The following is a 27641-nucleotide window of genomic DNA, read 5'->3' as shown; positions in this document are numbered from 1 at the left end:
GTCAACAAAAAGAAGGAGCTGATTGTAGACTTCAGAAGACAACAGAGAGAGCACGCCCCTATTCACATTGATGGGACTGCAAGTTCCTGACCATCTGAAATGGTCCACCCACACACACAGTGGGGGGAAGAAGACGCAACAGTGCCTCTTCACCCTCAGGAGACTGAAGAAATTTGGCTTGGCCCCTACAACTTTTACAGATGTACAATTGAGAGCATTCTGGTACAGCAACTGCCCTGCCCGCAACCGCAGGGCTCTCCAAGATGTACAATTGAGAGCATTCTGGTACAGCAACTGCCCTGCCCGCAACCGCAGGGCTCTCCAGAGGGTGGTGCGGTCTGCCCAACGCATCACCAGGGGCACACTGCCTGCCATCCAGGACATCTACTGCACCCGATGTCACAGGAAGGCCAAAAAGATCATCAAGGACATCAAACACCCGAGCCACAGCCTGTTCACCCCGCTATCATCCAGAAGGCGAGGTCAGTACGGGTGCATCAAACCCTAGAGGTCGCGGGGCCCTAAGTAGTCGCTTATGTCGCTTATGCCTGGGGCCGGTCCTGGTGACGGCAAGCAGAGACAAACTTAATCTCATCTGAACCAAAATTATTTTCAACCCCCCTGGACCTGCCCGACCCCAAAACACAGTTAGTCAATGTAGGAGGACAGAGAGAGAGAAAAGGAGAGAAAATGAGAGAGAGAGAGAGAGGAAGGCTTCAGAGCATCAATCTAATGAACTCACAGGACCCCCGGATGGTTTTCAGAGGTGTTTACTTGTCTAAAACCCCAGAATAATCTTTCTCTCTCAGTCTCTCTCCTTCCTCTTCTCTCCCCTCAGTCTGAACAAGATTTCACTTCCTGCTGTTGCTTAGCACACCTATGTTAGACCTCCCACCTCTGTCAGCACAGTGTACGGGCACCACAAACACACACATATACCCACATGAACATTTCTTTTTTCCATATACAGTACATGTATAAATGCCCATCGTAGGTCTGTGAATAGACTAGTTGAGTCAGCACTAAATGGTTTCTTACATCTGTTTGAGGCCACCACTCTTGCTGAACATTGCAGGAGTGCTGCGTGTGTGTGTAATGTGCGTACCTTTATTTCATTTATTTATTTAACCAGGCAAGTCAGTTAAGAACAAATTCTTGTTTTCAATGACGGCCTAGGAACAGTGGGTTAACTGCCTTGTTCAGGGGCAGAATGACAGATTTGTACCTTGTCAGCTTGGGGATTCAATATTGCAACCTTTCGGTTACTAGTCCAAAGCTCTAACCACTAGGCTACACTGCCGCGTGTGCGCGCGAGTGGGTGTGTGTACATACGCGCGTCATTGGTGCCTGTCTACCCTGTAGTTAGAGCTGTCTACCCTGTAGTTAGATCTAACCCTGGTTTGAGACACAACAGGTATAAAATCTCATCTCGCTGAGGGTTTTCTGTCTCTGTTCAGTGAGGTATCAGATTCTACTGCCTTGCACATCTCTGAGACCAGCAGGAAGCACACACTGTGAACAACCCACACGTCTGATGGAGAAAGAACATAATCATTGAAGGATGTACAAACATTTGATTCAGTGAACAAGAAATGACTATTAACTTTGACTATCAACATTTATTTTTCCTGTGAGGAAGAACACATTACTCCTACCCAGAGCCGTGTATACAACTTGGCAACATATTCTCAGCAACATTTAAAAAAATATATGTTTGGTGCTTACATGGTGGGCAGTTTGCTGCTAATCAATTAACCCCAGATTATTAACATACAGTATAAACTTCCTTCATCCTTTCTCTGCCATTTGTAAAACCCTGAATCCCCAAACCCATGAATAAAGCCATATTATGAGTAATCACAAAGGGCTGACTATTTAACATCTTTAAGCATTAATCTGTCTCAGTTTGCCCTCTGATGAAGAGTCCTTAAAGGTGTGGTGAAGGTTGAAGCGCAGGGTGAGATAGGACAACCCTTATCTTAATTACCCCCATCACTCACACCCTCCTCTATCTGAGCCCTCTCTCACACCAGGACATTAACCACTAATAAAATAATAAAAGATAGCTCATTGAGGAGGAGTTTCCCCTTGCAAAGCAGGACAAACTGATTTCTATACGCCGTTGCGAGAAATGTAGCTTCATAGCTGATATTTGTTGAGTTTGGTTGAAGTTTTTGGAGGTGAAAGGCACCATTTGTAATGGCTGTGTGGAGGGGCATGTTGACAAACTATCACCCGTTGTCGAGGGGTAATAACACTCATTTGGGAAGGTTAGCGATTCTGCATTTGACCTTTGTATTAATCTGGCAGTTTGAACGCAGCAGACGGTGGTTTTATGTTACACTTGCCTGCCAGTAGTTTTAATGCAGGCAGATTGGGATCATTTGTCACAGATGATGTTTGGATCATCACGGGGTTACAGGGGTTATCAGTGAGCGGGAAATAGAAGGGTAACTTTAAAGACAACAATGACAGTCACATCTCCCCTTCTTTGGCATTAGCCTGGATACCAGTGTGTTTCTGCTTTAGTTTTAGTCGACTCCTTTGTTGTTGTCATACCAAACAACAAGTACAACCAATATCTGGTATACATGCTCTGGAAAACAACAGGAACAAGCCTTGATAGACAAGAATGAGAGCTTACAGGAGAATGAATGGTGTGTTATTAAATCCAACTCTACTGTATATTTGACCAACATTACAGTAATTAATGGATCCCATACATAATTATAACAGGGTAATTCATAAGACTGCGTAATTCTGTAATTTTCTCATTACCAAATTGCACATGTTATCCAATCAGATGCACCAGAGGTTGGGGGCGTTTTAGAAAATGAACAAAACCTGTACTTTACTTAGAACTTTTCACAATCACTTAAATGGGACATTAATAGTGCTGCGTTCAGTCCTACCAAGTGCAATGATTACTTTTCTGTAGCGTAATGATTGCAGAGTTAAACAGATTCCCCATCGTTATGATAGTCTCTGTCTCCATCTTTCTCATCTTTAAGGTAATCCATTTTCTTATGGGCACCAATCCCTGTAGTGTTTAAGTGCCCACTTTGAGTGCTGCCATTAATCACCCAGACAAACCATGACTCAGAGAGGACTATTCTCTATGGCACATACTGAAAATACTGCTTCTAAAACTACAAATACCTGTCTTCATATTTCTAAATGGAAGCTTTAATTCCTGCATAATAGACCGTTAAACAAGTATGTGTTCCGTGTACAGTTGAAGTCGGAAGTTGACATACACCTTAGCCAAATACATTTAAACTCAGTATTTCACAATTCCTGACATTTAATCCAAGTACAAATTCTGTGTCTTAGGTCAGTTAGGATCACCACTTTATTTTAAGAATGTGAAATGTCAGAATAATAAGTAGACATAATGATTTATTCCAGCATTTCTTTATTTCATCACATTCCCAGTGGGTCTGTCACGTTCGTCGTAACAAGGAGACCAAGGTGGAGCGTGTTATGAATACATCTTCTTTTAATAAATGAAGAACACTTAACAAACTATACAAAACGAACGTGAAGCTAATACAATGAGTGCTGACATGCAACTACACATAGACAATAACCCACAGATAAACCAAGGAATATGGCTACCTAAAAATGGTTCCCAATCAGAGACAACGATAAACAGCATTTAGTCAGCCACCAATTGTGAAGGTTCTCCCACTTAAAAAGATGAGAGAGGCCTGTAATTTTCATCATAGGTACACTTGGTACACTATGACAGACAAAATGAAGAAAAAAAAATCCAGAAAATCACATTGTAGGATTTTTTATGAATTTATTTGCAAATTATGGTGGAGGTGAAGTCATGTTAAATGGACGCATATAGATACACACACACGCACACAGCTTCACAGTGTATGGCGACACTGCTTTGTATCCATTATGATAGTGGGTTCATGTAGACTGTAAGTGAGAAACAACCTTTCACCTTTAAATAAGACTGACTGAGCATGTGCCATGGGTGGTTCTGTGTTCCATTTAACATGACTTCACCTGTAGGGCTGAAACCAGAACTCACCTGGAATCACAGATGATCTCATCTCATTCTAGGACTTTACAGAACCTCTCCCACACAGAGGAAAATAGGACCAAAGACAACTGCAACATTTTTTAAATAGGTGTTCAGACCCTTTGCTATGAGACTCGAAATTGAGCTCAGGTGCATCCTGTTTCCATTGATCCTCCTTCAGATGTTTCTACAACTTGACTGGAGTCTACCTGTGGTAAATTCAATTGATTGGACATGATTTGGAAAGGCACACACCTGTCTATATAACGTCCCACAGTTGACAGTGCATGTCAGAGCAAAAACCAAGATTGTGTCAAAGCACAGATCTGGCGAAGGGTACCAAAAAATGTCTGCAGCATTGAAGGTCCCCAAGAACACAGTGGCCTCCATCATTCTTAAATCGACGAAGTTTGGAGCTGGCCACCCGGCCAAACTGAGCAATCGGTGGAAAAGGGCATTGGTCAAGGAGGTGAGCAAGAACCCAATGGTCACTCTGACAGAGCTCCAGAGGTCCTCTGTGGAGATGGGAGAACCTTTCAGAAGGACAACCATCTCTGCAGCATTCTACCAATCAGGTCTTTATGGTAGAGTGACTAGAAGGAAGTAAAGGCCTGCGTGGAGTTTGCCAAACGACACCTAAATGAAACCTGGCACCATCCCTACAGAGGATTTGCCTGTCTACCCAGACTCCTTCCTCCGGCCAAACGGGTCGGGATTTGTTTAACAAACTCTGCCATCGTGGTAGTCTGCAGAAACATTGCTAGCCAAACACAGTCCTCTCTCGCTAGGGGGTTTATTCAGACCCAAGTTACACCCAATATATAATTTAATTCTCTTTTTATGCACTTTTCTCTATGCATATTCTGACCTTGAACTTAGTCATGGGGACAAGCCAGTGTCAGCAAGGTACCCTGCAAGCCAGTGTATTCTGACCTTAATTCCCTAATAATTCTACAACCTTTATCAGGATAATATTTTGAATATCCTGTTCTCTCGATGTAGTCCAGTGAGTTTGCCAACAAAATTCAAATGATACCGTTTATAAAAGGATGGCTAAAGAATGATGTACTGAAAATCCTATTGAATAAAAACTCCATAAGAAAATCTGTTGGCCAGCAAGTGGGAGGGTTTTCAGCGGTTGAATTCAATTTATTCAGAGCACGCCCAAGCAGCAAAGCCCAAGCAGCAAAGCCCGTTACACTACTGCATAAGGTGAGTCTGAGTGGTCCAAACACACCAAGAAAGTAGGGAAGAGGGCACAACAACGCCTTTTCCCCCTAAGGAGACTGAAAAGATGCCAGGACAAGGGTAATGTGCAACAGATAATGTTACAGGGAGACTCTCGGTCTGCCAGGTTGGACGTTAAGAATATGGCAAACGCCCCCTTCAAAGGTAGGCAACGTATCGATCCATGCCTGGACGATAGGGTGTGCCTCTCTACAGCCAATGAACTAAAGTTCTTCACCCTCTTTGAAACAGTCATCTCCCCCGCTCCCCTGGCCTGTCTGGAGGAGGATGTCATGGCAACCAAGGGCGTTCTTGTCATCGATGAGGAAATCGAAAGAGACCGGGGCCTGATAACATGTGTCTTGAAACGCTGTTCCACTCAGGTGTCTTTTGCTCTCTCTTTCAGCGGTCCCTGGATACATCTCTATGGAAAAAATCTACTGTTGTACCTGTCCCAAAAACCTCTCATCCATCTGTATCAAATGATTACAGACCTGTCGCTCTTACAGTGCCTTGCGAAATTATTCGGCCCCCTTGAACTTTGCGACCTTTTGCCACATTTCAGGCTTCAAACATAAAGATATAAAACTGTATTTTCTTGTGAAGAATCAACAACAAGTGGGACACAATCATGAAGTGGAGCGACATTTATTGGATATTTCAAACTTTTTTAACAAATCAAAAACTGAAAAATTGGGCGTGCAAAATTATTCAGCCCCCTTAAGTTAATACTTTGTAGCGCCACCTTTTGCTGCGATTACAGCTGTAAGTCGCTTGGGGTATGTCTCTATCAGTTTTGCAGCTCGAGCTCAGTGAGGTTGGATGGAGAGCATTTGTGAACAGCAGTTTTCAGTTCTTTCCACAGATTCTCGATTGGATTCAGGTCTGGACTTTGACTTGGCCATTCTAACACCTGGATATGTTTATTTTTGAACCATTCCATTGTAGATTTTGCTTTATGTTTTGGATCATTGTCTTGTTGGAAGACAAATCTCCGTCCCAGTCTCAGGTCTTTTGCAGACTCCATCAGGTTTTCTTCCAGAATGGTCCTGTATTTGGCTCCATCCATCTTCCCATCAATTTGAACCATCTTCCCTGTCCCTGCTGAAGAAAAGCAGGCCCAAACCATGATGCTGCCACCACCATGTTTGACAGTGGGGATGGTGTGTTCAGGGTGATGAGCTGTGTTGCTTTTACGCCAAACATAACGTTTTGCATTGTTGCCAAAAAGTTCAATTTTCGTTTCATCTGACCAGAGCACCTTCTTCCACATGTTTGGTGTGTCTCCCAGGTGGCTTGTGGCAAACTTTAAACAACACTTTTTATGGATATCTTTAAGAAATGGCTTTCTTCTTGCCACTCTTCCATAAAGGCCAGATTTGTGCAATATACGACTGATTGTTGTCCTATGGACAGAGTCTCCCACCTCAGCTGTAGATCTCTGCAGTTCATCCAGAGTGATCATGGGCCTCTTGGCTGCATCTCTGATCAGTCTTCTCCTTGTATGAGTTGAAAGTTTAGAGGGACGGCCAGGTCTTGGTAGATTTGCAGTGGTCTGATACTCCTTCCATTTAAATATTATCGCTTGCACAGTGCTCCTTGGGATGTTTAAAGCTTGGGAAATATTTTTGTATCCAAATCCGGCTTTAAACTTCTTCACAACAGTATCTCGGACCTGCCTGGTGTGTTCCTTGTTCTTCATGATGCTCTCTGCGCTTTTAACGGACCTCTGAGACTATCACAGTGCAGGTGCATTTATACGGAGACTTGATTACACACAGGTGGATTGTATTTATCATCATTAGTCATTTAGGTCAACATTGGATCATTCAGAGATCCTCACTGAACTTCTGGAGAGAGTTTGCTGCACTGAAAGTAAAGGGGCTGAATAATTTTGCACGCCCAATTTTTCAGTTTTTGATTTGTTAATAAAGTTTGAAATATCCAATAAATGTTGTTCCACTTCATGATTGTGTCCCACTTGTTGTTGATTCTTCACAAAAAAAATACTGTTTTATATCTTTATGTTTGAAGCCTGAAATGTGGCAAAAGGTCGCAAAGTTCAAGGGGGCCGAATACTTTCGCAAGGCACTGTACCTCTCTCTTGATGAAATCTCTTGAAAAGATCATCAAGGCATACATAATCAACACCACCAGACACCTTCCTGACCCCCTCCAATTTGCATACCGGTCAGAGGGAGGGACAGATGATGCCATCCTTTCGCTCTTACATCTGGTGTACATGCATTTGGAGGGCAGTGAAACCCATGTGCGTATCATGTTTGCAGATTTCTCCTCTGCATTTAACACAATCAATCTGTTGGTCCTCGCGGACAGACTGAGAGGAGACTTCAGACTTGATGCCATGCTTATCACATGGATCACCAACTTCCTAACTGATAGGTCTCAGCAGGTACGAGTTGGCAACACACTCTCTGAGGTGCGCACTACTTCAGTTGGAACGCCACAGGGCAGTGTTCTTTCACCAGTACTATACATACTGTATACTTTCGTATTTGTATTTATTATGGATCCCCATTCTCTTTTATAAATCATTAATTGAGAGCATTCTGTCCTACTGCTTGACCTGCTGGTTTGGGAATATCAAGGTTGCAGGAAAATAGGTTGGGCAAGATAGTCAGGACTTGTGGAAAAAAATAATCTCTCTACCTGGGCAGAGACCTCCTGAAGGAGAATAAAATAGCGGTTGACTCTTCCCATCCACTCCACCATGAATTCCAGCTCCTTCCCTCTGGACGTAGGTACAGACTACCTTAGGTTAAAAAAAATAGGGCCAAGTACTCTTTTATTCCAAATGTAATTCTGCAACTTAACAAAATGTTGGACTAATTGCACTTAGCACTTGCACTATGAAACTGCACTTAACCTGCCTATTTGCTTGTACATATCCTTTGCTATTTATTTTACATTTTTAGATGTGATATGTTTTATGACTGCTGCTAGATGAATTGCCTCTTTGAGGACATTAAAGTTTTTCTGAATCTGAACTGTTGTGAGCCATATCTCCCTGCTCTGACACAGAGAGGGAAAGGGGAATATGAATGAGGGGAATAGGCCCAGTGCAGCTGGTGAAGATGAATAGAATCAGAACCTTTTTGTGGGGAATCTGGCACAGAGAGGAGAAAGGGAGAGGGAGAGGATGAGAGGGAGAGAGGGAGACTTGAAAGTAAGGTAGATGATAGAGGTCTTCCTATAAGGTAAAAATTCTGGCAAGGGAGGAGAGAGGATAGAAGAGAGGATGGAAGAGAAAGAAAGGAGTGATAGTGAGGGTGAGTAAGTTAGATAGAGGACTCCCATTGAAGGTCACAGAAACCTGGACCCCAGTGGCATCAGCCATCTTGGCAAGTCACATCAGTAGCAGCTTTCAACGAGTTGAATGAGCTGGGTTTCTAAGGGGAGTGTTGTTGTACCTGATAAGGTTAATACATTTTTAACTGGGGGGTGTTACGGAGGAAATTGCACCCCCTCTGCATCCTGTGCCTTCCTGCAGCTGTACTCTGGAACTGTGGAGGCACCTGGAGGACCAGATGTCTTGGGTTGACATCTATGGTGGCATCTATCCTATCCTCCAACTGGCATGGATTTCTATGGTAATATCTGTCAATCCTATCCTCCAGTTGGCAATGTGTATCCTCCGATTGGCAAAGATTTCCATGGTGCTGATCAATCCCCCAGCTGGCGTAGAACATCTATGGTGACATCTATTCCCAGTTGACAGAGAGAACCCGTTAAGATCCAGCCAGGGCCCTGTCTATCTCCCTACCCAGATCTCCCTTAGCTCTGCTGGCAGACCAGACCCTTTTTGTTGCTCCCCATTGGACAGAGAGGAAGTGGGAGGAGGGAGTTGTCGCTGGGGATAGAGGGCTTTCTATGAAGGTCACAGGAAACTGGACCACAGTCATATCCACCATCTTGGTAAGGGACATTGGTAACAGCTGTCACTGGGGTGAAGTTGGAGTTGGACAAGCTCCCTCTCATCACCCCTCCTCTCCCTCTCTCTTTCACCCCCTTCTCTCTACCTTTTACCCTCTTTCCAGAGAGACTCAAACAGCTGTAGCTTGAGTGAACCCAGGAGATATTGTCCAGAGACTGGCATACAGCCTATCTTCGGGGGATGGTAGACGGGCAGTGGTGGAAAAAGTACCCAATTATCCTACTTGAGTAAAAAATAAAGATACCGTAATAGAATATTACTCAAGTAAAAGTGAAGGTCACCCAGTAAAATACTACTTGAGTAAAATTCTAAAAGTATTTGGTTTTAAATATACATAAGTATCAAAAGTAAATGTAATTGCTAAAATATACTGAAGTATCAAAAGCAAAAGTATAATAATTTCAAATTCCTTATATAAAGAAAACCAGACGGTATCATTTTCTTGTTTTTAATTTATTTACGGAGTGCCAGGAGCACACTCCAACACTCAGACATCATTACAAATAAAGCATGTGTGTTTAGTGAGTCCGCCAGATCAGAGGCAGTAGGTATGACCAGGGATGTTATCTTGATAAGTGTGTGAATTGGACCATTTTCCTGTCCTGTTAAGCATTCAAAAAGTAACGAGTCCTTTTGGGTATCAGGGAAAATGTATGGAGTAAAAATTACATTATTTTCTTTAGGAATGTAGTGAAGTAAAAGTAAAAGTTTTCAAAAATATAAATAGTAAAGTAAAGTCCAGATACCCCAAAAAACTACTTTCAAGTATTTTTACTTAAGTACTTTACACCACTGTAGACAGGCTGGTTGTTTAGTAACAAAACCAATGTCTGTGTAACTATGGGGCAAAACAGACAGGGTTGGCTTAGATTGTTGATAACATGTAAACTGTATTTCTTCTCCAATTTTTATTGAAAAAATATGAAGTGCACAATTGACATTTTTCTCTCAAATACATTGTTACAGTTGTTGATTAGCTAACTAGCTAGCAACATTTAGCCATAGTAGAATGATGTCCCAGTCAAAACAACTCAAAACCAAACATGGTATCAAGAACAAGATCAAATGAGCTGAAACGAGCTACTTACGAATAACCACATGGTAGCTTCTTATCATTGTTGCTAGCTATCTGACCATCCAGAATCACAACAACACCCATTTGAAGAGCACACATCATTTTTTGTGACGTTGTCGGCTAACCCCTTTATGGCAACAGTATCCACACAGTAACAGTAGCAAAACAGTAGGCCTATTTCATTGCATAACCTAGCCCTCATCTGTATTCAGCACGATCGCAGTTTGATAGAGTCCTAAAATCAAGTGTTTTGTCAACCCCATCACCCTCCTACACTCACATGAATTTCTAGGTGAATTAGTAGGGTCTAACATTGGCACTGTGTCACAGTGATAGCAGCTATAGATAAGCCGTGCAATTTAGGAAGAGTACCCACTTCACATGAATAAATATTCATGGATATCCTCAGCGGGGTGAAGCACAGTCTAATGTTGCTATGCCCACTGTGTCTGTTTCAGATGCAAAAGCACATCCCTCTAATACGACTCTAATTCTGTCACGTATGACCCTTTGACTTCTCAGGCTGTCTGCATGCTGAACTGCTAATGTGGCTGTATGTATAATGAGATAACATGTTTAAAAAAAAATCTAAGTAAAGTGTGTGTGTGTGTTTGTGTGTGTGTGCGAGAGAGGGTGGGGAGAGAGAGAGAAAGAGAAGAGGGCTCTTGTAGGGAGAAGAAGGCTCTTGCAGACTCTGGTGGACATGTGGCTGACATGTGGTCTGGATTTCTGGGATGCAGACAGTCTGGTGTGTGTGTGGTGTGTGGGTGTGTGTGTGTGTTTACGATTTATGATGTGGGCATCACCAGAATCAGACCCACATGGTTACACTTACTCTTACCCGGCTCTGAGACTCCATCTGATCTGCAACAAAATAACAGCCTGTCTTTTCCCCACTCAAATACAGCTTCAAAAGGCTCCTACATTTGCTCTCCAATTTGACAGGTCAACTATTGCAACATTAATTATTATTTATTTAACTACGCAAGTCAGTTACAAACAAATTCTCATTTACAATGATAACCTCCCGGGGAACAGTGGGTTAACTGCCTTGTTCAGGGGTAGAACAACAGATTTTTACCTTGTCAGATCAGGGAATCAATCCAGCAACCTTTTGGTTACTGGCCCAACGCTCTAACCACTAGGCTACCTGTCGCCCCAATTAGAACCAACCCTTTTGTTGCTACGGAACTTTGAAGTGAAACATTCTTATTGGTCCTGTTAGAATGAATGGGCCGGTGGAAAGGAAAGAGTGTCTGAGGAGGTGTTCCGGACTGTTCTGATGTAAATGTGAATGAGAGAGAAGAACTCCCAAGGGAGGAGTAGGGCTTAATGGAACATCCACGCTCTGTCAGTCTGTGACAGGAACAATGTCACTCACTTGCCCTGTTTGTCACTCACCGGCCTCTGTAGACACACTAATTGGCAGATTACAGAGTGTAACATGACACAGCGGCAGACATGTGCGCACACGCACACACACTTCTCTGTGGCAGAAAAGAATACATTCTAAAAGTGCTAAACTGGCTAAATGAGACGTAAGGGATACAGGCGAACGGTGTGTAATCCATCTAACAGAGTACCTACCGTCTCGTGTATTTAGTGTTGCTGAGAAAGTTGAGATAGAGACAGACATAGAAGAGTATGGTGTTTATTGGTATCCTCTTTTGCATGGTCTGATGTATGTAGTAAGGCACAATATGAGGCAGAGACTTGTGTGAACTTCTCTCTGAGTGAGACATAGCCAAATGTCAGTGTGGGTAAGTCATCTATTGTCCCAAGGGCTAATGTCAGTGGCTGAGAGGGGGAATGCCACATGTGTCTGAATGACTAAGTGCAACATAGATCATACCGTCCAAGAGCCAAGGGAGAAGGCAGGCTATTGTGAGAAATGGAATTGCTGAGGAAAGCTCCAACAGTGTTCTTGTACCTGTAGATCTGTGTGTGTGCGTGTTTGTATGTTTCTGCATCAAGTAATAACACTGATCAAGGTTGATGTAGGGGGCAAATAGCCATAGCTAATTACAACATGCACTCAGCAGCCCACCAGTGTATTTGAGAGAGTGGGTGTAGCTCTGCAGTTTCATGAGAAGCAAGGATGTCTATACAACTCAAACACACACACACACACACACACACACACACACACACACACACACACACACACACACACTTAGCAATCCTCCAGACACCCGAAAAGTGCAGCCAGAGTTCTGTAGGGCCCCCAGGTCCCCAGCTCCATCTCTCTCTGAGGTAAAGTGGAGTCAAGGTAAACTGAGATTGATTCTCCTGGGCCAGAATCCTTCCATTCTGGCTGGATCAGCACTCTCACCCTTTTGGGCCCACTGACGGTGATGATTAATAACACACTCACACACAGACCTGCACGCACACACACGCACATGCACACACACTCCATTACCCTTTGCACACAGATGGCCCGTCAGGTTGAAGGTTGATGGAGAATAACACTGCTGCGCTTCGCTACGTCATATAGATCCATTAGACCTAACCACCCCCTCTCTGCATCTGTATCCTTCATGTATCCTTCCATTGCTACTGATGCCATTCATCACTATGGACTTGTTAACAGACTCTTGTAAAGGCTAAAAGAGTCTGTTACCGTGGTCTTGAGTGATTCACGTAGCTCTCCCAACAGTAAGTATTTTTCTTTGATGTTAGAGTGTGTTTCTGTTAGTTAGTGTAGACTATGACAACCCTGAAGTGTACCAAGCGGTTTTTAATTTATTCACAATAAAACAAGCAAACATATAAAAAAAATAGTTAGTTACAATTGAAAACATTGAAGAAACCAACATACTGAATATTTCACTCAGTTATAGATGTACATCATCTTTAAACAAAACAGAGATATTACACCTTGAAAAGTACCACTTCAGGTTCTGGAGAAGGATGTTTGTAAAGCACTATCTCCATGTCCGTTACTATAACCCCAGACAGAATCAATTCATTAAGCCACACAGCCAAATAAACAATTGTGAACAAACAGTTTCAAAATTATGAATTCCAAAATTATAAAAACTATACAAAGTAGGGGAGACCAGTGGCAACTGTAACACCTTGAATTTCTCCACACAGAAATCAGCTAGAATGATTCAAAATCCCTCAGCACATGTCCATTTAGGTTCCCTCCCTGCTTGAAAAGCCAAATATCTCACTATTTTCACACTTTATTGGCAAATGTTTGTTTAGGGGTGAAAGTATTTGTTTTCCAGCAGCTGTATTTTTCTTATACTCTCCTGAGCATTAATGTCCAAGAATTCAAACTAGCATCATTTGCGTTACTATATGTTGGCTCACCATTGACATGATTGACATGTGTCACTATTGTTGTCTTTTGTTAGGCACATGAGGTTTTGTCATGGCTGCTAGGGTTTGGGGTAATTGCAATGCAATGTTAAAATTACCCTGAGCCAAGAAGACAACTTATGAAAACAAGTGATTTTAACTTGGATAAGGTAAGTCATGTCAAAGGTAGCGGATTCATTACTTACCAACAACAGCTTCAAATTCCAATGAAACTATATTACGTTTTGAAGTTCACCCTCCTTGCTTTGTCCTACATCACTATCTTGAATTTAGCAAATGAGTTTTGTATTTGTTTTGAGTGACGTATTTGTTAAGTTTCATTGCACAAATGCTGCATGTTTCTCACACTGGCTTTAAGCATGGAGGGAGCAGGCCTGCCATGGCAAGTGCAGGGGGGTTGCCTATCAACACGTGCCTCGGAAGGAGTCGACATCATAGTATGACAAATTCCCATGATGTGTAAATGTTTTCAGACCGAACAGCTAGGGTGATCGCTAAAATGGCTTTGAAAAAAAGAAGATTGCAGCTAATAGGGAGAAGCATCTAACAAAGTAACTACATTATGGCATTCACTAATCATAAACTATTTACATACGGCATAATATAAATGTTGGTACATTTGTGGAGAAAAGTCTTACTCAACCTTTAAAATTATTATTACAAATAGTAACTAACATTGGATCCTATGTAGAGTGCCATATAAGTTGTAAAAATATATAATCTGGGCACTATCAGACTATTCAAGAGGTTTGGAGATGAACTGAATGGCCATGCACAGGGTGTTACTGTAAATATTGATTACTTACATAGAATATGTATATTTATTGCAAAATCATTACACATGTCTGTGATAATACGATAATTTATCATGTTATTTGGGTTCTTTTTTTAGGTGTTACATTTGACCCCTGCCACTGTTACAATTGCCCCTGACACAGGACTTTTCTGATTAAAATCTATATTGGGATCTGACCATCTTATGTACAGACATATAAATGGTATGAATGATTAGGAGACAAATGTTAGTTTCTGATATATAAAAATGACTGGCCTAGCTCAGGTTGTCTCTGAGCAATAGAGTAAAATATAAAAAGTGTTACAATTGCCCCCGCTCTCCTCTATGACGACAGCTTAAGCATGATCTAGTTACATATTCCTGACCATTCTTTCCTTTCAACTTTATCCAATCTACTTGCATGAACTCCTTACTTCTTCGCAAAAACAAAGAAAAGTATTATTTTTAACACTGACATTGAGTAAATGGACCTATAAAAGCTACAGAGACATATATATATGCTTCTAAATGAGCTCACTGTACAATAACATCAACAAAAAGCAAAAAAGATTGTACACTGATATCTCAACCATTGCTAACTGCTAAACTGACGCCAGCCCTGTAAAAGAAAGACATATGGTCACATCTCTAAAATATCTACATTCTGATCGATAGCTGTCACAGGTAGATGGTTAAAAGCACTAGATCGGTTTAACAAAAGTCTAAAATTGGGTAGCTATTGAGTGACAGCTACCCTGGGTACGCTAAGCACGTGACTATCTAACGTTGAGCATAGTAGTTGGGTCAATTCATCAGGCATCACTAAGGCCACCCCATTTGGGGTACGCTGTAGGACCCTAGCACAGCAGATGAAGGGGAGTGGCTATACAGACACATCTGGTGCCCAAATTGATGACATATATTGTGCAGCTGAGAGTCCAGTGGAGACTAATGATTTCGGTTCAGACAGTCATCCCGATGAGCCCTTCCCCGTTAGATAGTTTATGCTGGCTAGCTAGCAGCAGCAGCAGCATGGCGCTAGTTACAACTTGTAAAAGAAAGTTGTGTTTATTTTGATGGGCGAGGGAGAAAGTAGTTGTAGGCTATTGGTCACCATCTGTATGTCATGCCAATGACATGCCAATTAGGTAACATAACGACAAGCCGGCGCAAATGACCCTAACCATGCCACTTGATTTTTATTTTGAGTGGGATAGCGTCCTACTAATATTGGTAGTAACCATCTGGATGTCACAGTGATACAGTCCACTGCTCATTTGGGAGAGTTTGCGCTACAAGCCGGCAACACAACACGGGGCAGTGTTCTTCGCTCCCGCTTGCCGCAGTTAGGAGAAGGAAGTAGCTAATATCAAGCCAGGATGACAGCTAAAGCACCGTAAATCTACAGTTACGGGATTACGTCTCCATTATTTATTTATTATTATTATAAAAACTGAATGATTCTGAACACTCCCAAATCCCAACTTCGGCAGACAAGTTTTAAATTCTTGCTGAAGTTTCTAGCCACAAGCAAACTAGCTAGCTGGGAAGGGCTCATCAGGACAACTGACTGAACTGAATCCGTTTGTCTTCACTCGACTCCCAGCTGCGCGACATACGTCAACAATTTGGGCACCAGGTATGTCCGTATAGCCTCTCTCTAGACGGAGCAGTTATTGGACTACAGACCCGTGGAGTGGAATGTGACCAACCATGCAGAACTGAACAGAGCGACAGAAAAAACACGTCAGATGAATTCATGCAAAGCAGTTAGGTGGTTTTCTTCCCCCAGAACAGACACAGTTCTGGAATCAGATAATTCACAGGAAATCAAAGAGGGATCCATCCCATTCAGACAGCTCTTTAAGTTTATATATATATATTTATGTATATATATATATATATCTTTTTTTTTTATATATATTTTATTTTATTTTTTAAAACTTTTTTCCATTCCTTCCATGAAAAAAACGAAATTCCAGTTGTCTCCATGTTTGAGAGTCAAGTCAGGATCTTGTTGTTTTTTGTTTTTCCGAAGATGAACATTCCCAGTGAACCCCATCAGAGCACGCGAAGGAAAGTAAATTGGGCATGTCCCTTTGATGACATCACTGTCTGTCTGTAATTTGATTGAATGGCAGCTGCCTAAGTGTCCCAGAGTAGGAGGGTCCCACATAAAATGTCACAAATTACATTAGAAACCACAAAGCAGAAAAAAAGATGACATAGTCAAAGCGAGTGGAGTGGGGTTGTTGTCTGCACAAGGGTGTGTATCCCCGGTGCTGTAGCCCAACGAAGGGTTAATAGTCATCGTAAGTGTTAAGGTCCGTGAAGTATGCGTTGGTGTATGTTTTCCCAGCTAGCTGGGGGTTGAAGTACTTATTTCTTTCCTCCAGAATCAGGTTGTTCTTATTGAAAGCCTGTGAAGGACAGAGAGAGAATAGGAAGAGAGCGAGAGCAAGAGAGGGGAGATGGAGAGAGGAAGAGAGAGATGTGTCAGTGTCAACTGTATTGTAAGGATCAAATAATGATTCAGTCTAGATGGGAGAGTGCAAGGTAAAAGGAATACGTCAAACAGAAAAATAAACCTTGGTAGCGTTTATGAGACGACAATATACAAATCAACAGGAGGTCCCTACATGAATAAAGCATTTCAATGAGCAAGGCCAAAGCACTAACAACAACAGGCTGGCAAAATGATAACCACTGAGCTGGTGTATTATGATGAGAAACCATATGTCCATTGATCTCCTCTCTAATGTCTCTACATCAGCAGCTTTCATGGCTTTCACATCTCCAAATCCCTGAGGACGAGTTCAATTAAAAAAAATATTAATCAAAGAAAAAAAATGAAGAAGAAAAAGTGAGTCAGAAAATAAGGAAGGGCCACAGGGTATCTCTGTAGTACCCTTCTCTGTGGTTCTATGGAGATACCATACATTTCTGTGAGTTAAGCACCCTGCGCTCAGTACAACCTCAGCAGTTTGCTAAATTGATGTGCGTGCGCCCCTCTGTCTTATTGTCTTGGCTAAGTGCATTCTGAAAGCCCCTGGAGGCGACATAATTCAGCACTTGATGATGCTGCGTTTGTTCTTGATTGATGGATCCGTATATCAACTGATAGGGTTGTGAGTGCTGAGCACAAACACACATAATATTATTCTGTCTCGATCACATTTAAATGGCTTGCACACAGAGGCGAGAAACATAACTTAAAGATCGAATAATGTGTTATTGGTTGAGTCTAAAGTCAATTTCCATGTCTAAAATGGAACAAAATATACATTCTCAAAAGTCGAAATCTGTCTGAAACAGTCATTTCTTGTATCTCTGCCAGTGGCCCCATGGCTGCCCTCAACCATTAACCAGCTGTTCTCAGACTTCGTCTACTCTGCCTTTCTTCCTTAACTGTGCTTAATTGGCTAAAGAGTGATTAGGGAGTGTTTTTAGTGGAGTAAACAAAATCTGTTGAACAGTGGGGTGGCATTAGAGATAAAAAAGAAAGAGGACAGCTACGGAGAAAACAGAAGGAGTTACGAGTTCCCTTTTCTCCATGGTAACCCATCATTAGAAAGCCAAACAGAGCTAAAAAGACAGAAAAGGGAAAAACAAACACATGCAAATGAGAAGAGTCAGAACATGGTGGACGTTTTGGAACGGAAAGAGATGAGTGGAAAATACACTGCCTTCTCACAAGTCTGTGGGTAGTCCTATGGCAGGGTGGGGGGCAAATCTGGTCCTCAGGAGCCTCAATGTCTGCTTGTTTTCATCATTTCCTTCTGATCGAGACCTGAGAGACCAGGCGAGTGCACTCTCTGATCAATCAACCAATTGATCAATTAAGAACCTGACCAAAGTGAAGAGTGATAGAAGAGGGATGACCTATCCCTAAAAGCACCAAAGCTACTGACTAACTGATTAAGTGCCAAAGAGAGAAGAGAAAACCAGCAGACATTACGGCTCTTGAAGACCGCAGTTGCCTTCCTCTTGCCCTATGGGATGAATATGAAATAATGGGATTTCCGAGCAATGAGAGAGAAACTGAGTCTACCCCAACCTGTCGCACACAGAAGCGCCACAGGAAGTGGGGGCGCGGTGGGGAGGAAGAGGAAGGAGGTTGCTGATAGGCTAGGAGGAGAGTCAAGAGGCGGGATGTTGTAGAGGTCAGAGGTCAGTAGAAAGTTAGTAGAAAATCTCCAGGCCACGCATGGACACGGCCATGTTAGCAGACAGAGGCTGACGCATGCCGGGTTCGTCCAGGGTCAAGAGTACGGACACATCGGGCTGCGGGAGCAGAGGAACGGGCAACAGTCATCCTCACTGGAGCCACAATGGATGACTATGTTCTACTGTACCCATTGAGGAAGACAGGTGGTCTGTGCTACTGTAGGTGCAGGGGACTACATGGTCATTCTATGCCCTCCATAAGAAAGGACACACCACTGAATCATAAAAAATGGCATTCTTTCAGCTACACTCACTGCCTTTGTCTCAACGGCGCTCTAGAGCAAAATCTTTCCGAGCTCACCTGGATGATAAAGATATTATTTTAATCAAACAAAGAACGAAGCTTTAGGAATTATAGTGCCAGGTGTTCTTCTTTCTCCTACAATACAAAATTAAATGACAGAATCACTCTTCTCACTTTTAGAATATCTATATTCAGCTGTACAACCCAGCCATTAAAACAAGAGTAAAGACTGAGGAATAATACGCTTAGATTTTTTTTTAAATGGCTCTTTTAGAGTTTTTCACTTAGCCAAACGAGCATTGTCCATATTCATATTATCCTCTATCCGTAACTGCAATCTAGATTATGCTCACACACCAGACACTAATTACATGATAGATGGATACTTTTCAAATCTTTATTCTGCTATGGAAACTGCATTCTAGATCTGCGTCAGAGACTCCATTCACTTTAGATGGCGTGTCTGTTCAGTCATTTATAGGAGATGAATACTCTTCTGAAAGCTAGCTCTCTGTCCACACGATATGCTAACTCACATAAAATAGTTTCTCAACTGCTTAACCCCCTGACTTCATAGAATTCTAAACTAAGTCTTTCCAAAACCAAGCCTTGTGTCAAGAGTAATCTCAGAGATAATATAACTAACTAATATTATTGATTTAAACCAGGATGATCCACTGATATTAAACAACTCTTTTAGAATGAAGACCTGGAACCTATTCACTACATATAAGTAACTAACAGTATGTATATTGTGATGTATGTTGTTAGTAACTTATGAGAAAGCAGTGTATGGCTATATATGGCTATAGACACAGAACAGTGCAGTCACACAGAGTAGACGCAGGACCACACACACACAAGTACAAAAAGCTACAGTACTATAGACCAGCCCAGAGGTATAGGTGAGCCTGGAATGTTCTAGAAGGCCACAGAGTGTGATAGTATACAAACCTTAATGGCCTCCACCGAGTCATATTTGTCCAGTTTGTTGATGTGGTTGGTGATGGAGGTGTTGAGTGGTGCTGCTGAGATGGGGTGGATGACCGTAGCATCGTGAGACTGCTGCTGGTAGCGCTGGCAGTAGGTGTACACTAGTAAAGTGACCAAACAACCCATGATAGAACTACTCAGGCCTACAGCAATCATATGGAACAGGTTGAAATCTGGAGAAGGGAAAAAGAGAGAGGTCAAAATAAGTTGACTGCGCAATGATTGATGTCACGTTAATAAGTGTGGATGAATTCATTATTGATACCAACAAATCGCACACTATATTATCACACCTTCCCACTACATCAAATATCAAACTACATTAACACACTAGCACACCACATTATCACACTACCACACGACATTATTACACGATCACACTACATTATCACGCGAACACACTACATTATCACGCGAACACACTACATTACATTATCACACGGCCACACTACATGATCATACTTTCACACTACATTAAATGTCATACTACATTACACTAGCACACTACATTATCACACTAGATTATCGCATTACCAGACTACATTATCACCCTTTCATACTACATTAAATATCACACTACATTATTACACTATCACACTACATTATCACTCTATCACACTACATTATTACACTATCACACTACATTATTACATTATCACACTATCACACTACATTATCACACTATATTAAACCCATACACACTCATACCTCCGCATCTTCTCTCCTCCTGACTTGAACGGGCAATGGAGACTTCTGTAAAAGAGAAAATTAAAAGAGATGCTGAACAGAAGAACACACTTGTTCCCTTGACAAAACAGTATAGATAATGTTGAGGTCTTTGAACATTATATTGAGAATGAACCAGAGGATGATAAAGCCCATCACTAGACACCTGAAGAGTTTTATGATAAGTACTGTATGATAATTTGTGTATCTGGCCTCATTACGGGAAATGAAGTACACAACCCTACTAACGACACTTAATCGAGTGGCATTCCCATTAAAACAGATGAGTGATAAGGAACTAAAGACAAACTGGTGTTTCAGAAAGATAAAGTGTACACTCTTAGAAAAAAAAGATGCTATCTAAAACCTAAAAGGGTTCATCAGCTGTCCCCATATGAGAACCATTTGAAGAACCCTTTTTTTTGTTCCAGGTAGAGTCCCTTTTGAGTTCGAGGTAGAACCATTTGGGGTTCCTCTGTGTAAAGGGTTCTACATGGAACCCAAAAGAATTCTACCTGGAACCAAAAAGGTTTCTATCTGGAACCAAAAAGGGTTCTTTGGCTGCCCCCATAAGAGATAGAAGATAGATAGAAACCTTTTTGGTTCCAGGTAGAACTCTTTTGGAACCCTTTTTTTCTAAGAGTGTACTCACACTTATCACCTAGCATAGGCTACTGTCATATCACTGGAGCAGTTTTGAAGAAATAATAATGTTTTATTGGTTGCTAAGTGTTAGTTAGTCTAAAGCAATCTGCGGTATAAAATCTATCCGGCTCTGGTAGCTCGAGTAGTATTGTGTCCATTGATACTATGTAGAACACATCATTGTTGAAGACATCAATGGGTGTGTTTGACTGAGCCTCAGAACTCAGAGAGAGAGAAAGAGGTCTAATTATCCACTGGTGTAGTAGAAATCAATGTTCTGGTGTGTCTCACATTACACACTGTCAATAAGGGAGACCCCTGTCTGGATACACATAAATACTATCTGGTCTATGTATGTGTGTGTGTGTGTGCGTGCGTGTATTTGTGTGAATGTGTGTGTATGTGTGTGTGTGCATGCATAAATGTGTGCGTGTGTGTGTTTATCAGTACATGTGTGTATTACCTGGTATAAAGTTGGAGTCAGGTGGGCAGGCCCTGGTCTCGGTGTGGTTTCCTGAACACTGGTTTCCAGTAGGGAACAGGATGTCACAGTGACGGACACGCAGCTGGGAGCCAGCACTGTCACACTGGGACCATTCAGACCAGTTAGACCAACTCTCTGGAGACAAAACATAACCACATCAGATTACTGGGCTGCTGAATACACATGCCAAGAGTCAAAGAGAAAACTGATGGTCTGTGTGATTGTGTGTGTGCATGCCTACGTGTGTGTATGTGTGTGTGTACCTGGACATGATTGTGTGTTACAGAGAGCCTCTTCAGTGTGCAGTCCCAGACAGATATCTCCTCCGTAGGCTGGTGGGGGGTTGTTGCAGGTGCGCGTCCTCATATAGTGTCCCCCTCCACACGTCACTGAACACTTAGACCAGCCAGACCAGCACGACCAGCTACCGTCCACTACACAGGAGGAGATAGCGGGAGGGGGGTGTTGAGGCAAGTACTTGTTGTTAAGTTGTTGAGAATTAGAGTCCATGTGTGTACTGTACAGTGTATGAGTGTGTGTGTGTGCCCATGTGTGTGTAAGTGTGTTCCTGTGTGTGTGACGTCTAGAGTGCTTGGCATCACACGAAGGGAGGAAAAACAAGAAGGACTTGATGGTTAATTTCCCTTTGTTAATTAGTGGAGAGTATGGAGGGGGAGGAGATGAGGGGTCAGGAGGGGGTTGGTTTGAGTAGTTGGATGAAACAAAACCTGCTAGCTGTCACATCTGAACTAGATCCAAACACGTTAACACGCACACACACACACACACACACACACACACACACACACACACACACACACCACACACACACACACACACGGTGTGACAGACAGAGGAAGGAGGAGAGGTCCTTCTGCTAATTGAACCAGTGTAAACATGGTAACAGAAAACGTCACCAGGAATCAAACAAGAGACCAAACAGACAAACACAAACACAACTTTAAAGAATACTGTAATGTCTCGACGTCAGGGCAAACGCAAAATCTCATTGTGCTGTTCTTGCTTTGTCCTAGAACTGTCCTTCGTCCTCGACGACATGTCAGAGAAGGACAAAACGTCAAACGAAAAAAGGCCTCTCAGTAAAGACTGAGAACAAAATCCTTTCACTTCATCTGAGGAGAAAAATCTCTTTTCAGGACCATTTCAGAATTGGTTTTAAACAGCTCAACCTGTAAGGCACTGGCTGTGTGGTAATTGAAGTTCCCTTGGTCTTTGTCATCTCTGTGTAATTTCTCTATGGTAAAATGACACATCAGTCGATTCTTGCCTGCACATGATGGATAGTCTCATCTCCATCAGCCGCTGCAGAAAACTAGGAAAGATTCATTTGTTTCAAAACCAGATGGACTTCAGACATCTCTCCCTCTCCCTCTCTCTCCCTCCCTCTCCCCCTCTCCCTCCCTCCCTCTCCCCCTCTCCCTCCCTCCCCCCCCCTCTCCCCCCCCCCTCACTCTCCCCCTCCCTCTCCCCCTCTCCCCCTCTCTCTCTCCACCTTTCTCTCAAAGGCCCTGGATTAACCAGCGGATGGATTATGTCTTGAGGCACGGCCTACGTCGAAAATATTATCACACTTCCAGACGAGGGCTAATTTAAACTAAATTACTATTCATTATTATTCACACTATGCAAAGTTGCACCATTCCTATGAAATCTCTTCGATTCAGGTGACTTGATAAGTCTCCATTGTCTGCATCAATAGAACTGGAGGGTGACTGCTGCTCCTGCAATTCAAGCCCACAGAATATCTGTATGTTTAGTTAGCTAGCTTAGAGCTATAGTAAATCATTCCATTTTTTTACATTTTAGCAGACATTCTTAACCACTACCTTACAGTAGTGAGTGCATAAATGGGAATCGAAGACTCAATCCTGGCACTGCAAGTGCCATGCTCTACCAAGTGAGCCACACGGAACACACAGGGCTTATCCTGAAGTAACCCGGCAGTTCACTCCAGGTGAGTAAGTGTCAGAGGGGAAAGCTAAGAGCTAGCTACAGTGCCTTCAGAAAGTATTCACACCCCGTGATTTTTTCCCCACATTTTGTTGTGTTACAGCCTGCATTTTAAATGTATTAAATGTAGATTTTTTTGTCACTTCCATACACACAATACCCCATAATGTGAAAGTGGAATGTTTTTCTAAATGTTTACAAATTAGTTAAGAAAGAAAAGCTCAATTGTCGTGAGTCAACCCCTTTGTTATGGCAAACCTAAATAGGTTCAGTACTAAAAATGTGCTTAACAAGTCACATAAGTTGCATGGACTGTGTGTGCAATAATAGTTCAACATGATTTTTGAACGACTACCTCATATCTGTACCCCACACATACACTCGGTGAATTTTAAACACAGATTCAACCACAAAGACCAGGGAGGTTTTGGCATGCCTAGCAAAGAAGGGCACCTATTGGTAGATGGGAAGAAGAAAAAAAGATGACTTTGAATATCCCTTTGAGATTGTTGAAGTTATTAATTGCCCTTTGGATGGTGTATCAATACACCCAGTCACTACAAAGATACAGGCAAATCCAATACAACACATTATTGAGTACCACTCTCCATATTTTCAAGTATAGTGGTGGCTGCATCATGTTATGGGTATGCTTGTAAACGTTAAGGCCTTGGGAGTTTTACAGGATAAAAAATAAACGGAATGGAGCTAGGCACAGGCACAATCCTAGAGGAAAACCTGATTCAGTCTGCTTTCTGTCAGACAACCTAAAACACAAGGCCTAATCTACACTGGAGTTGCCTACCAAGAAGACAGTGAATGTTCCTGAGTTACAGTTTTGAATGAAATCTTCTTAAAAATATATTGGAAGACCTGAAAATGGTTGTCTAACAATGATCAACAACCAATTTGACAGAGCTTGGAGAATTTAGAAAAGAATACATTGGAAAATGTAGCGTAATCCAGGTGTGAAAAGCTCTTAGAGACTTACCCAGAAAGACTCACAGTTACAATTGCTGCTAAAGGTGTTTCGACAACATATTGACTAAGGGGTGTGAATACTTATGTAAATGAGATATTTCTGTATTTCATTTGAGATACATTAGCAAAAGTCCTAAAAACATGTTTCCACTTTGTCATTATGGGGTATTGTGTACATGGATGAGACATCTATTTAATCCATTTTGAATTCTGGCTGTAACACATCAAATTGTGCAATAAGTCAAGTGGTATGAATACGTTCTGAAGGCACCGTAGCATTAGCAGCTAAACTCTCAAGGTAACTGGGATGATGGATCTTCGATCAACTCAAAGAGCATCAGTGAGAATGTGGTAGGTCAGCAACTCAATGCTCCCCATTCATAGCCTCATTCATGATGAGACAGACAGGTTCTCTCCAGTGAATAAATTAACAGCTAAAATCCCAGCTTTGGTTCTGTGTCAGCACATACAGTATTATGATGGATAGTTGTTGTTGAAGGCGCTATCAGACACCGGTCAGGCTGTTAGCGAGATGCTAACTTTGCACTCCTTTCAAATAAGACTGATTAATAATGATTTGAAACAAACTCCTTGTTGTGTGTTTGTGTCTGGTGTGTGGTGTGTGTGTGTGTGTGTGTGATGCCATGTGTTCTCTTTAATTAAGAAGCTAAACAGGAGGATTTCCATTTAGATAGCACATTTCCTTCTACAGTCACTATGAACACTAATTTAATTACAATTGCTTTCTTTCCGTTCCCCCCTCAGGTAGAAGAGTGGAGAAACAGACGCATTGTCTTCTTTGGCTTTTCACAACAGAGATTGAGACTCGCACACAAACGCACAAGTTAGTGCATGCAAGAGTGCATGTGCACGCACACACGCACACAGCTCCCCGTAGCTAGCGGTATAATTGCCTTGAAATGTAATTACAGTCTTACACGCTGTGGGGATTGTGTCTCTGATTCCAGCTGTAAATTTGTGTCTTCGTCACACCTCCTGACTTAAACACATTCCTATTGTGTAGTTTTGTGCTTCATTATACTCATTATGAGGATATTTATTCTAATTTCTTTATTTCTTTATTAATTTCTCATGGATGTCATATTACTGAAGCTTTCGTGTTTTCACTCTGTGTGTAAATGAAAAGCACTCTACAAATGCAATTTATTATTGTAATTATTCATATTATTATAGGGTTGTGTGTGTGGCTGTAGAGTAAGTGTGTACTGTGTCTCACCTGGAAACAGAGTCGTGTGTGTATGTGTATGTACAGGTAACTGCCAAAATAAAGGAAACACTTGATCAAATGAAGGATACAAAGTATATTGAAAGTAGTTGCTTCCACACAGGTGTGGTTCCTGAGTTAATTAAGCAATTAACATCCCATCATGTTTAGGGCCATGTGTAAAAATGCCCAGTTGCCCATCATTTGGGCTACCATGTCTAGAAGCAATAGTTTCTAACTATTTTGCTTTGCTCTGAGACAAGCATGGGGACTGGTCTTGATAAATCAATGAGATGTTTTATTTTGACTGAATCTCTGTTTGGGTATTGGTTAGACTACAATTATACAATTAGGGTGTAGACATGTTATGTTCTTAGTGTAACCTTTATTTAACAAGGCAAGTCAGTTAAGAACAAATTCTTATTTACAAGGACAGCCTACTCCTTCCTCACCATCAGGGAATTGAACCCCGGTCTCCCGCATGCCCGCACGACATGGGGATTCTTTAGCTAAAGAGCTCAGTACTGTACTCTCAACTGTCACATTGGACAGCAACATATTTTCCATTCCAACCTAACGGAAACCCAGAGGGTTTTTCATTATTCTTGGAATAGAAACACCATAATATTAATCAAATTAATCCCGAACTCTAAAAGTAATTGGAAAGGTAGATACAAATAGTTTTTGACACTGTGATTACAATAAAGAATGGAAACAAGATGGAAACAAGATGTTGTGTTTATATTTACAGTAGTGATGGACAGCTGGGGGCATTTTGAAAACAGGTTTTCAAACACTTGTAGCCTGATTAGCAGGACAATAGACACTTTATAGCCCAGCTACTGTAGGTGTGAACATCCCCCTACCTGCAAAAAATGACATTGCGACCAAAGAGTGAGACAAAAGGGACATTGTTTTCATCAAGCCAGCTTCTTTCTATGGTGCTACCCGTTCCAGGGTTAGGGCCGTAACCACGAGAGGACCACGAAAGGTATTTTGCTTTCAGTGCATTTTCTTTAATATATATACAGTATATATATTGCCTATCAATGTGTAGGCATACTATGTAATACATTCGATAATTAAATAAAGGTTAAATAAAAATGAAAAATCTCAAAATGATTGTGTACCAAAAACGTGAATGTGTTTTGTACACAGTATTTGTCTATTGGAGTCACTTTTAATTCTCAATTGATCTACAGTTTCTATCATAGGCCACTGTAATCGATGAGGACTCAGGGCAGTACCATTCTGCTCATCAGATGAAGGTGCACATGGATCAGATTCAAACTTTGAAGACCGAGATCAAGTCATTGAAGGCAGACCAGCAGAAAGAGAAACATTATCTGAGGGCAGAGATACGGGCGACAGCTGATGTATTGGTCCAGAGCCAGGTGGCATTGGTGGAGAGTCAGGCGGAGAATGACGCGTTGAAGAGGGCGAGGAACGAGATGGAGTCACAATCCATGCCAGGTACACCTGTGAGCTCTGGAACTCCACCTCCGACAGGCAGAGTCAACATACCTGGTGGGTTCATCAGGTCGTCGGTTCACCCTGACATTTCCATTCCTCTCTGACAACAGAACTTGACCAACTGCTCACCAGGCACAGCAAGGGCCGTCCGGACCGTTATGCTGTTCTGCTATAGCCTAATAAACGTATATCTTCAAAACTCTTCAAATGCTTTATTTCTTCATCAGCATCTTTATGACTTATTTCATAAAATAATGATACAAATACTCTT

The 27641-nt window shown here is 41.9% G+C and overlaps 1 protein-coding gene across 3 annotated transcripts in view; it reads right to left on the bottom strand.

Moving 5' to 3' along the window:
- Positions 1 to 13018: 13018 nt before the first annotated feature.
- Positions 13019 to 27641, bottom strand: part of sema5a (sema domain, seven thrombospondin repeats (type 1 and type 1-like), transmembrane domain (TM) and short cytoplasmic domain, (semaphorin) 5A) — a 198121-nt gene continuing 183498 nt past the window's right edge. For 2 of the 3 annotated variants that reach the window (XM_031796475.1, XM_031796476.1), the window contains 5 exons: positions 21984 to 22154; positions 21700 to 21855; positions 20574 to 20618; positions 19827 to 20038; positions 13019 to 16821 (listed from right to left, as the gene is read on the bottom strand). In XM_031796475.1, the coding sequence (XP_031652335.1) occupies positions 16702 to 16821; positions 19827 to 20038; positions 20574 to 20618; positions 21700 to 21855; positions 21984 to 22154 (704 nt within the window). In that variant the 3' untranslated portion in view covers positions 13019 to 16701. Of the gene's footprint in view, positions 16822 to 18458; positions 18686 to 19826; positions 20039 to 20573; positions 20619 to 21699; positions 21856 to 21983; positions 22155 to 27641 lie in introns of all 3 variants that reach the window. The other variant, XM_031796477.1, reaches the window with a different exon arrangement.

This window comes from Oncorhynchus kisutch, linkage group LG18 (genome assembly GCF_002021735.2).
Source record: "Oncorhynchus kisutch isolate 150728-3 linkage group LG18, Okis_V2, whole genome shotgun sequence".
Lineage (NCBI taxonomy): Eukaryota > Metazoa > Chordata > Actinopteri > Salmoniformes > Salmonidae > Oncorhynchus > Oncorhynchus kisutch.
Note: the sequence above shows the minus strand (reverse complement) of the source record. Positions and strands in the feature narration are given on the sequence as shown.